The sequence below is a fragment of the Aulostomus chinensis genome, chromosome 8 (assembly GCF_037954235.1).
Source record: "Aulostomus chinensis isolate RoL2024-O1b breed Wild chromosome 8, RoL_Achi_v1.0, whole genome shotgun sequence".
Lineage (NCBI taxonomy): Eukaryota > Metazoa > Chordata > Actinopteri > Syngnathiformes > Aulostomidae > Aulostomus > Aulostomus chinensis.
The window spans coordinates 16,482,125-16,494,699 of record NC_141327.1 but is presented as its reverse complement, the minus strand read 5'-3'; the positions used below and the strand labels follow the sequence as shown (position 1 = coordinate 16,494,699).

Here is a 12,575-nt window from a genome sequence, read left to right as displayed (position 1 = left end):
ATTTGTGACTTTGAAAAGTAACTGAATATCGAAGTATCATTCACATATCAAGATGATATTTTGATATTTAGAGATACAAAGTCTACCACATGAAATATCCAAAGACAAAAGCAGCAGCACAGCTTCACGATAAAGAAGTGCGCTGATGGAATGTTCACCATTTACCAACACTCATTTGCAATTCAGCCTCACACTAAAATCTAGTTTCGCCGGATTTGTTACATAAACACAACAGAAAACACAACCAACTATGGTTATGGCTGCGACATCTGGGTAGCGAAAATTCTGACCTAATGTGACGTCATGTTCATTCAGATTGAGGAACGGTGCACTGGCAACGAAAATGCTGTGTTTGTGTAGACGACAACGAACTGTATAGGATGATTTCTGATGTGACTGAGAGACAAAATTATTTCGTATTCATTCTAACACAAATTAGTCAAAATTTCCTCGGCGAAACCTCAATTGAGAGAGCTTAAAAATGCTGAAACTCTCACCTTCACACTGTGAAACAAGCACTGGCATTTGTATGTAGGGATGCATGACAACATCAGCACGTGTGTGGAATCAGCTGGTCCTGGTCAGTCTTTTGTTTGGAATATAGGTATCAATCTGATGAGTACTGTCATATCAGCCCAGTTTTTAAGTTTCTTCTTCTTCTTGAGCAAACAATGCAGTAAATTCGTGATTTATAGATACATGTGAGTTTCTTATATTGCGGAAATAAAGAAACACTTTTTTCCAAATTCACCAGGTCTTTTTTTTTTGTTATGCACAAATATCATATAAACACGTGTTAATAAAGATAATATGGACATTGTTAAATACTTGCCAAATCAGGTGTACAATATAACTCAATAACCAAATAATTTCTTCATATTGTCACAGAAAATACATAAAGGACAACCTGATTTTGGAGTCTGAGAATGTCATGAACCCGTGCAGGCTTTTACAACTGGGCTCCTAACATTCGGAGCTGGCGCACTGCAAGGGTGTGTTTTATCACCTTTTGTTCGGTATTTCCGTAACACTGGAAATGTCCACACATGGAAGCATGGGTTTCATGTTGTGAACATATAATAAAGTCAATAAAAAAGTTTTTCTTAGCCCTCAGTTTATTCTTATGGATTGGAAACCAAAGCCTGATGGCTATTTTTAACTCCTGCTGCAACTGGCAATCCCCCAAATATCTTATATATTTACCTGCGTGCATGTTAAAGAACCTCTATATGCTCCCTGAAAGAATTTCTTTTGGAACTTAACGTCTCATATCGACGAAAAAACCAGCAGGCTATAAGTTCAAGTGAAAATTATAAACATTGTTATTCACACATCGATTTAAAAGCCCACCAGAGATGCTTCCTTTGATATGTTTGAGATTTCAAGTGGAGGAAGTGCGGCAAGTTTTCTGGCACAGTGTAAAATGAAAACAGGAGGTACGACAACAGCGGAGAGGAGTGGATACAACATCTGAAACCACAGCAATCTTACCTCTATCACACAAAAACAACTGAGAGCTGTCGCTGACTCCTCACAAACACCTTCCCTCTCTGAGTCTGATTCTGCTAATTTCGCTCTCCAAGGAAGTAACACACAAGCAGTCATTCAAGATACACAGGAGGAATTTCAAAGAACCTTGTTAGTTGCTGCATTTTTTTTTTTAACAAGTTCTTCACACCAAGCATGATCATCTTACTTTAATAAGAAAAAGGGGGAAAAAGCAGTGTTGCTGAGAGTATTGAAGGTCAGGAAGGAAGCATGTAAATTCCACTGTAGCAGTCTAGCAGGCCACGAGCCCCGGAACTTAAGAGTGTTTGTGTTATTCTCTCTGGCACTGCTCACGTATGAAGCCAGTGATGACGCAATCTTCTACTTGGGAACCAAACTCAATACTTTAAAGTGATATTTTACCAAAAAAGGATTTTGTGTGCTTTTAGCATACTCACAAGTGAGTGTCTTGAGCCCACAAAGATGTTTGTTTCTCTGTTGAATCACTTTTTTGTGACTCCAGAATGCAGAAACTGTCAGCTACACATATTAGGCGTGACGCGATTAGCGCCCTAGAGCCAGCAACTACAAACAATGGCAAAATGATGCAAAAATGTCAGTTCACAAACTCTCGAGGGCATCGTCGTGTATAATCCATGTCCTCTCTATCCAGTCACAAAATCAGTAATGCACAAACGCTTTCAGCTAAAATATAACCATTTGGGTTCAACGCTAGGGGAGGCATGGCTCGGAGGTAGGATGGCCATCTAGCAACTCAAGGTCGCTGGTTTGATCCTCACTTCCCCCGGTGACCATGTCAAAGCGTCCTTGAGCAAGACACTGAACCCCTAATTACTCCTGATGACCCTGTGATGGACTGGCGACCCGTCCAGGGTGAACCCTGGCTCTCGCCCAATGTCAGCTGGGATAGGCTGACATTGACACCTATTTGTGGGTATAAAATACACCTTTTGGGGGAATTATGGCTTTAAGAGGGTTGACTGAATTCCATCAGTACGATTGAGAACTATTTTGTGCTGAAATATCTGTTTGTGTAAAGTATAGGTGAATATAGTGAGAGCAGCTTGTTCGAATCGCAGTGAACTGGGGCAATGGTGTTTACAAAACCCGATATTTATAAAGTGAAACGTAAAGCTGGCCAGGCCGGCGGATCTAACCTGAGGAAACACCTGCTCGAACACAGAATCGAGTGCAAGAGGACAATGGTCTGAAAGTCAAGTGCCCTCCAAGCCACCACAGCTATGGTCAGTGAGTCAGTGAACAGCGTAGAAAAAGTTGCACGCTTCATGAGGTAATACTGCGAACCACTGAGCCACCATGCAAGCGTGCATTACTACGTAAAAGGGTACCAGGAACAAGACCCTACTCACCCTGCCCACCCCGTTTGACCTGATAGCCTCGGGCAGGCGCTTCATGTCAATTAAGTCCTGCACCAGCACACTCACAAACAGCTTTTTCCCCTGGGCCATCAGGACTGCCAACACCCACAAACACAGTTTAAATGCACACACACACACACACACACACACACACACACACACACACACACACACACACACACACACAACTGTCTTGACCCCCCCCCCATCAACAACCATCAAACTACCTCATCCTGTACAGCACCTGAATTTGTTCTCTGCACTTTGAAATCTCTTTTTTGCACCTTTCACTTTTTTATTTACATCTTGCACATTTCTACCATTTCTATTTTTACTGTTCTTACATTGTTTATTTATTGTATCTTGATCAGTATATGAAGAGCACCCCACCCCCACCCCCTTGATACCTGGAACCACAGCACCCTCTGCCTCATTACACATTATCACTCACACTGTGGTATTTGCCACCACTTCCTCCCAGCTGTCTATTCACTCCACTTCCTCCAGTACCCAACAACATAGGTGATCTTACAGCACCGCTGTAACTGAGAAAGCTAAATATTGGCAACAGTTTTCCACTTTTCCTTTGCCACTCATGTGCCCAGTCCACTTTGAGTGTTTATTTGTGATCCGTCAGCAGTTTTTAACAAAAATCATCAACATGTTTCAGGCATGCATTAAACACGTCTTTTGTCTGTTTGGCATGAAGTAGCCGTTTATGAACCGTATATGAGCTTTTATTATCGAAGAAGAGTGGATTTTCACCCCACATTTCTTCAAAGAGCCCTCCTTGCAAATATTAAATGCTCAGTTCATCTGATTTATACGCTGACGCCTTTTCCTGTTTTTTGTTTTTTCAGATTTGTACTGGAAAAAATGGACAAACAGTTTACGCGGTTTGGGTCCACATTTGGATGGTATTAGAATGGCAAGATTCTGTTGAACAATTTTCCATAGTTTGACATTTCCCTACCAACTGCAGCACCAGTATTTGAGTGTTAGGTCTCGAATAAATATGAAAGACGACAGGAAATCACAGAAAACAGATTGATAACGACACGCAACAAATGTTCCCACGCAGAGCTCAAATTGGAGACTTCTCAGGTTTGTGTATTTCACATTCAACCCCAAGATAAAAATGTTATTTAATCCATCTAAAACCAGCCTGTTCATTTATTTCCTAGAGATTTAAGTTTTCTTTGATTGACTCTGTGCAGCAGAAGCAAAGCCCCTAAAGTGAATCCATCCCTGGCGTTGCTAACATTTTACCATTCCAGTGGTGAGCTGCTGTTGGGCTCTGTCTCAGGCCGTCCAGACACCTGTCCAGAGCATGCTGGATCCTGTCCTCTGTGCATGAGGTGTGCTGCATAATCACTGCTCAGGTTCTGTGGAGACCAGAAAAGAGAACTGTTGTCAAGAACCATTCATTTATTCTGTGAAACAAAAACTTACATGGGTTCAATCCACATCCGTACTGAATGTAGTCATACTGTATAAGCTGGTGAGCATGAAAACACAACTACTGTAAGATTTAAATATGGAATACATCACCCAAAAATTGCATTTTTCCTTTCAATAACTCCAAGACAGGTGTCTCAAGCTCACACAGACATTTTTTCCACTGCTACAGTGCTTCTTTGTGACTCCAGAATGCAGAAAGAGACAGCCATGTATATTCAGCTTGAAGCTAATCTGCTAATCGACAGCGAACAAAAGCCCAGAAACATTCATTTACAAACCCTCGAGTGCATCATCCAGAATAATCTACATCAGAGGTCAGCAAACACATTTGTTCATGCGCCAAAATGTTTTTTAACCATTTGATGGCAGGCCAGGATATCAGGTGATCAAAACAGACTTAATCACAGGCTAAAATGTGAACTTGATGGATAGAACCCTGTTAAGTGTGTCTTGTTGTAAACATGCTAAACATTGGTGGCCAACAAGAGGCCAAATGGCACTATTAAAACGTCTGAAAAGGAATGTTGACAGTGACAAGGCAAAGACTACAGTATTCATCCTCGCTGGGGAGAGAGAGAGAGAGAGAGAGAGAGAGAAATTCATGGACTGACAGCAGCTTTGCACAGAGCAGCAAGGTCCCAGTGGGAAGCATCACATCTACACTTAAGTTACCAGAGGGTCCCATAAAACAGCACAACAGGCCAGTGACTGTCACAGAGGTTTTAGAACAGGTACGTTTTGGAGGAACTAGCGACTGACAAGTCAACAGACGGTTTCATTACCTCAGTGAAAAGATCTCTTTGTCGGATGGATTTTGAACCAGATACTCGCGGGCCATTCAAAGCAACGTTACGTTTTGAACTTTGTTCAGCTCAAATTATTTTTCTTTTCACATTAACAAAGAAGTAGAACAATTAATATTAAAGTTCAGGTTGACAAAATAACTGGCAGGCCGGATGTCAGTGCTGGGGGGCAATTTTGGCCTACAGGCTACCAGTTGCAAACCACTTATCTACGTCTTCTTTATCCAGCTGCATGATGAATATTCCATAAACACTTTGATGTGAGCTGGAGGAAGAAACAAATGCGGCAATCCCAGGTCAGGCTGCAGGATAATTTAACGCAGAAAAGCTCGAGCAAGATGCTTTAACTGAGTGAGCCAGCTGGTCCCACTGGACTGGTTATAGTTATCAGTGTTTGTGGATTACTGAGGTTATAGCTGAATGGAAAAATGTGGATTATACTGAATGATGGGTTTGAAAATTTTGTAAACGGACATTTTTGCTTCATTTTGATCGCCATCAGTCGCCATTAGCTTCAGGCTAAATACGCATGGCTGGTTCTTTCTGCATTCTGGAATCATAGATAAATAGAAGACGCCTACTTGAGAGTATTTGAAAAGCAAAACACTCTTATTGGGGGAAATACCAGTCGAATCATATGAAGGAAAAACAGACGCGCTGTTGTTTTGTTGCTGAAGTTCCTTAAATGTCACATGCAGAATAAGACATATGATTGCATCTAAATTAAAACAGTAGCTGCACTGAAAGTCTTGAAAAAAATAGCTGAAGTGTTCTGTAATATATACTTTTATTCAAAAACCACACAATAGAGGTGTGAGTACATCAAATATATATGGTACCAGAAGGACGAGGACAAGCTTCTGTAGTTGGAATAACTTTGTGTTGTTTCTATCTTCATATCAGCACCACATCAAGCAAACCTGTAGACAGGAGAGCATCTGGTGATGGATCCAGTAAAATAAAAACATCATCTCGTAACTAATGACTCGTTCGGGTGTCGACCTTTACTTTCTAAACTCTCAGTTTATGACTGTTTTTCACGCAGCAAGCGAGGACAACCCAGGTGTGGCAAGTTGTTTCAGTTCTGTTATGAACACATCACATCACATTTGTATGAATAATGAGATAAGCGGGACGTCCCATTAGTAATATAAAACAGGTGCCTGACAGATTTATAAATCCTGGTTAGCTTCATTAGATAACCAACATCCCCGGTGACTCAGACCCAGATCCTCTCAAAACCAAAATAACAAGGTCAGTTGTCACAGTAAACACAGATGTTGTGGTACACAGACCACTTCTTCGCTGGAAAGTCCAATGTTGCGATAGCTATATGATGACTAACTACTTCTATGGTTGGAAAGAGTTGGTGAGCTGAGGTTGGCTCATAAATGGTTAAATTATTTTGGTATTCAATGAACACCTTCAATTCATTGATAATAAATACACTGATAATAAACGAGCCCGACAATCTTTACAAAGATTTTCTTGCCTCACATTGGAGTTCTTCATGTAAGTACATTATGTATTCATACTTTCCTTGTACAAATGCCGGGAAACATCTAAATAAGAGAAGCAGAACAAATACTTCCCTAAAGCTTTTTAAAGATGTGCCATTTTAAAAACCATCCTTTTTTTTCTATTTCTTGATGCTAAAACGCTTGGCATGGAACTGTTGTTTCAACCTTCAAAACACATTCATGCTGGTTCATGACGAGTGTTTATCAGTGGAATCTGCAACGGGATTGGTTTCAGAAGCAGCGTCAAAGACCTCTTCTATCTGATTACATCTTTTTAAAAATTTCCCCTCAGTGATAATTTCCCTATTTCACATAAAGTTGAGATAGACTTTCATATGAAGTGATGATGAACAAGCTCACTCGCCCACACACACACACACACACACACACACACACACACACATGCACAACCTCATCACGTGGGAGTTGCCTAATCCTAACCTGAAGCCCGAATGTTATGCTAACCCAATCCTTTAAAAAGTCTTAATCTTCTTCACCAGGTTGGAGCACTTTGACATTCAGCTTTTGAACCATGTTTCCACCAGTTCAGAGGACATGAGGACATTAAGACCCCACAATATGACTCTGTTTGTCCCTACAACACCAGTAATAAAGGGCACTTGAGAGTTAATGCACCTACTGAGGAATGATCCCTCTAACTGCATCAAGCGAACACTATTTAGAGCCAAGCCAGTTCTTTTCCTGTTTCTGGTCTGTACTTTAAACCCAGATAATGGAAAAGTGTGAAAATGACTGTGATTTTCTCACCCGACCCAATTAAACAAAAGGAACATGAGCAAATCCCAGGCGGCCTTCCAATTCACTTCAGATCAGTTCTATACATTATGTTGCATTCAGACAAGTAAGTTCATAAACCTGTTATTCATTTACACTCATGGAGGCACTGTCAGAAAGAGTCGAAGACACCTGCAGAAATGTAAACATCTGAAACACCAGCGTGAAATAAGGAGACGGAGCTCAGGTTACGCACAAGAACAAAACGTGCGTTCCAAATGTCACTTGAACAACAACATCCACACATTTGCACCTCTACACCTCACACACACACACACACACACACACACACAATACACTAGTATTTCACCGACCTCACCTTTAAGACCGATGGAGAAGTGGGTCAAGAGGCAAATCCAGTTCACTTATTCCCCACCATTTTCTCTGCATTTCCTACAGTTACGACTCAACAATACCAACAGCTCCACATATAAACAATACCTCCATGCAGCCCTTTTTCTCAGCCATCCCCCACCCACCCATCCCCTGAGAGGTATTGTGTCTAGGAGGTGTCCTGAGTAGCACTGAGTGGAGGTATAGAACCCCGTGTGGTGGATACTTGAACTGAGGGCTCCGGTCATTGTCAAAGTTCGACAGAGCTGGACTGGTGCCCAGTGAGAGTGGAAGGAACTAATAAGTCAGAGCTGTGATGACTCCTGCATCCACCACGGGGTTCAATGAAGACACGTAAAGATAATAAAGCGATCTTATATAAGACGGCACGATGAGGTGGACGTATCAAGATAGTGAGCTGCAGTACAGACACAAAACTCAGCGAATTTCAATGATGAAACAATTTCAGTCTCAGGCTTTCAACACTCGGCTCTAGCTGGTTAATACAGAATATACAGTCCAGTTGCGGGACCAGGTCTACAACTGTACTGTTTCACAGTACAATTGCATCAAGATTGCATCAATTCTGCATCATTTGCCCCCCATACAGACTGCTGACATGAATGGACTGCTCAGATACAGCTGGTTGGCATCACTCGTACTATAAAAGGAAACAAGAATAACAACAATCCCTTCCAGTGACTACAGATCCTGAATCTAAATGCAAATAGTAACGGTTAGACAGTCAATTACATTAACTGATTTAACTTTTCAAAGAATACAGACAACAGCAGATATGAGCTTCAAAATACATTCAAAAACTCTGGATATTCACAATGCGAATTTAGCAACAAAACACCAATAAATGGTTGGTTTCACACGCTGAATGAGGTCTGAACGGTAAAATCTGTTCATACTTGTTGACGTCTGTCTTGTAGAATGTTGCAAACGCGTGAATCTGCATGTGTGTCATAAGAGGATGTATGCAGTACATCCCTGAAAGTCAACAAGGTCACTTCCACTTTTTCATGGTTGCAAACTTGCAGCAGTCAGAAAATAACAAGCATTTGTGCTGATCTGAGAAATGAGGTGGATTTACTGTGGCTGAACTGTAAACTCAGAGAAGTTGTTTTCTTGTCTAAGTGAAGGAAAACAAGAGCTTGACCTCGTTATGGATATATTAAGATTGTTAATGCAATGAGTGTCAAGATTCATACCCACAGATTCTACCATAGACTGTCTTCCCAACTTCAGACATTATTCACCAGGCTTTTTCCTGGTTCAACCTTACAGAAAACATTATGAGCAGGTACGACGCCATGAATATCTGCAGGTAGAATCCCAGTACTTGAGGATGTCTCTCTTTACTTCAGTCACAACATCACCTGCACGTTTTCAATTCTCTTCACAACATTTCCCAGACAAGTCCCACGGTGCTTCACCTGCATCTCTATTTCTCATACTGTCCCCCCCACCCCTTCCATCTCTTCACAGGCTGCTTCCCATCGGATGATCCCATTACCAACTGCTTCCCAACAGGAAGACAACTTCCCATGTTGAGCGGAGGAAGCAGGTGCCTCCCTATTGTTGTGGTGTGATTGGACTCTCAGATATACTCCCACAGACCACCGAGGAGAGCTCCAGCATAGATGTGCAAATGTGTGTGTGTGTGTGTGTGTGTGTCGACAGTATGTGTGCCCCCCTCCTATTGATTGATTGAGTCTGATATTCACATCCAGTCTTCCTCTACTGCCCCCCCCCCCAAACTCTTTTCTGTCTCCACAGTGGATGTGAGCAAGTCTTTAGGAAACAACAAAGCTCTACTGTAACTAAGTGCTTCCCTTTAGTTTAAACAAGTGCTACTGTCAGTGGCACGTGATGATTCTGAAGGTGGGGAACTTTCAGGGTGTGTTGGAAACATGACATGTGTGTCCATTTATTACTTCATTGATTCTATACGCAGGCATTCTGACTAAATTGGTTTGTCAGCAGCTTCTTTGTTCGGGTTTAGAAGAAAAATAAATACACAATGGGATTTCTTTTTCATGACAGTTCCAGAAGAATGTTTGTACCAAAATGTTGGGGTGCGCTTGTAATTCTTTACAAAAAAGTAAAGTGACTGGAATAGGATTTATGAGTAAAGTCATAATTCAGACATCTATGTACGTTGACAAAACAATGGCCACTCCCTCAACAAACACATATAATAATGTGAAAAAGTGACAGTGAATGCAAATTTAGGCATCATGTTATGGCACGCGTACCTTCGCATAACCTGTAACTGGGGACCGCCGCTGCAGAAAAACGCCATCGTGCAACAATGAAGATGATGACCCTGATTTCCAGCAGAAAAATATGTACTTAAATACTTTCTATGACACTATGTTTATGTTTTTTGTAACAGCGGGTGTGTTGTAGACGTTGAAAAAAACTTTGTACACTCATACACATACCCACACACACACACACACACACACACACACACACACACACACACACACACACACACACACACACACGTGGGTGTTGAGGTATGTGTTGTGAAATGAAGATTTCACTGATATCACAGCCTTAGAGTGCAAACAGGAAACAAAGTTGTGATCGCCAAAATAACACTGCACTGGGATCGCCTGTGCTACCTGCACGCTTCTTATCTGATCAACTTGTGTATCACTCTACCATTTACTTTTTCCTCCTCTGTTTGGATCATGACTGATATATCACCGCCACTACAACCCTCGCAGGTTTCATTTCTCAACAGGAGATGATTGTATTGGTTGATTGTGTAACCGAACCATTTCTAAGAAGAATAGTGGATCCTTTCCTGTTGCATAGGAGGACTTTGTCATCATCTGACAGACAGGATGCCACAGCCATGAAGTACTTTACATTTACTAAGTGAGCGTTTCCCTTGAAGGACAACTAGGCTAATCACAAAGTTTAGGAAATCAATGCTCAGTTTTCTTCTCTTTTTAAGAAACAATCTTTGTTGGGGACTTGAGTCTTACACGCAAGTTGCATTTCAGTTGCAAGCCCATATGTGATTTGAGACTCCTGCTAAGAGATTTAAAACTTGGTTCAGACTCGTGCTTTGGATTGGGCGAACAATTTGGCACATTAATATCAAGGAACTATCCGGCAAGCTTGATATCATGATGTCCCATCAGTCTGCTACTCACATCCACAGAGACACTGCAGCAGCAGCAGCAGCAGAAGCGCTGGTGGCGTTTGTCAAACTACCAGCTATAAAAAAAAACACAAAAAAAACCCCATCATAAAAGAGCTACAAAAGGATGTCAGATTGATCACATCAACCTTTACTGGGCGCCTGAGAAAGCATCCCAATAGGTCACTTAGTCATTTGAAATTGAACATGGAGGTTAGTGTTTCGCCCAGCTGTGTCAGTTTCCCTAGTGCTATTAGCTACTAGCTTTGTAATACGTTCATCTCAAGTTGTGTTATTTTTTTAAAAGATGAGTTCTGTCCAGTTCTGGTTTTGCCAGAGACAATTGGGAGAATCAGCATTATGACTAGATTGTGAGATATGAGGGTAGAAGAAGACAGTGACCTGGACTTGTGACCAAAAACTCAAGACTTGACTTGCAAAAAAAAAAAAAAAAAAGATGTGTGAGCATCTCTGCATGAAGACTTGACAGCTGTGACACGTGATGCACTTAAGACCGTCCCGAAGATTCCCCCATGATTAAATGTATAAACATTTTACCTTTGTATTGAAGGACCTCTGTGTCAGTTACACAAAAAGCACAGCTTCATATCAGTCGACATGAACACGTGCTGCATCATCGTTATTCAGTCTTAACTAGGGATTTAAAAACAACAAAAACTGGTGCTTGTTTACCATGTTGAGGCAGGACACAGTTTACCACCTTTATATCACCAGCTATGGTCATGATCATCGGCACCCGCAGTCCACGTGTAGCCGACAAGCAGCTGATTGATGTCTTTTAAAGAAAAAAAAAGGGAAGCGACAATTGAACAAGCGACACTTCGGATGGAAGACGGCCACGCTACCGCTGAGCCATGCCACCTCGCGCTCCAATTGAACAATAAACCTAAATGATATTCGTCGTTTATCAGGTTTTATTATGCTTCTATGTAAATTTGACTCACCTGGTTCATGAAACTGTTGTTGCTGTCAGTAGCCCCATTACGTCATCCTGCAATTTAAGCGGCTGGTATCAGCAGGTCACGCTGGCTTAAATTATTGTCCCCGTTTACAAAAAGTGATATTATAAACAAGACAACATCCAGGTACCTAATGTGTGTTATTCAGCTCCACTTCCACTTTTTATAAGCATGATTCATAGAGCATCTGTAAAAGCAGAAGTTTCCAAACTGAGCTCACAGAGGGGCTTTTCCCTTCAGCTCATCTGACTCCCACCTGAGATGTCAACATTTTTTTCTCTTTTTTTAAGTAAAATACACGAGTAACACAACATGAAGAGCTAACAAACGAGGTCCCCATACATAGGACACCCCCCCACACACACACACCTGTCTTCATCAGCTAGTTGTACCACCACAGAGCAGCGAGCCTTTCAAAATAAAATAACTTCTATCACTGCCCCATCCCGGGCTTACCTTCAGCTCACTGTCCAGCAGCCATCGTCTCTGAGCTTCTCTCCAAAACGTCCAAGCTACAGTGCATCCAGCTCAGTGCCTCTGCCATTCATTCACCACCAATGCTGCGGTCTAACAGATGAAGCCACATCCTGGGCACAGCAGAGCAGCGAAACAAGAGTGAAGTCAGGGCA

At 41.7% G+C, this 12,575-nt stretch overlaps 1 protein-coding gene and 1 long non-coding RNA gene across 8 annotated transcripts in view; one reads left to right on the top strand and one right to left on the bottom strand.

Annotated features, from left to right (window-relative positions):
• The window catches only part of LOC147257383 (uncharacterized), a 20,828-nt gene extending 11,518 nt beyond the window's left edge, over positions 1–9,310 (top strand). Inside the window, exon 3 of the long non-coding RNA XR_015117592.1 lies at positions 9,295–9,310. This is a non-coding gene — a long non-coding RNA (uncharacterized LOC147257383). The remainder of the gene's footprint in view (positions 1–9,294) is intronic.
• pik3r5 (phosphoinositide-3-kinase, regulatory subunit 5) overlaps positions 1–12,575 on the bottom strand; it is a 21,971-nt gene extending 9,396 nt beyond the window's left edge. Inside the window, exons 1-3 of one of the 7 annotated variants that reach the window (XM_086211275.1) lie at positions 12,403–12,573; positions 5,992–6,072; positions 4,158–4,273 (exon numbers count right to left, since the gene is read on the bottom strand). In XM_086211275.1, the coding sequence (XP_086067401.1) occupies positions 4,158–4,257 (100 nt within the window). In that variant the 5' untranslated portion in view covers positions 4,258–4,273; positions 5,992–6,072; positions 12,403–12,573. Of the gene's footprint in view, positions 1–497; positions 823–4,157; positions 4,274–5,991; positions 6,073–11,931; positions 12,220–12,402 lie in introns of those variants that run through there. The other 6 variants (XM_086211276.1, XM_086211277.1, XM_086211278.1 and 3 more) reach the window with 6 other exon arrangements.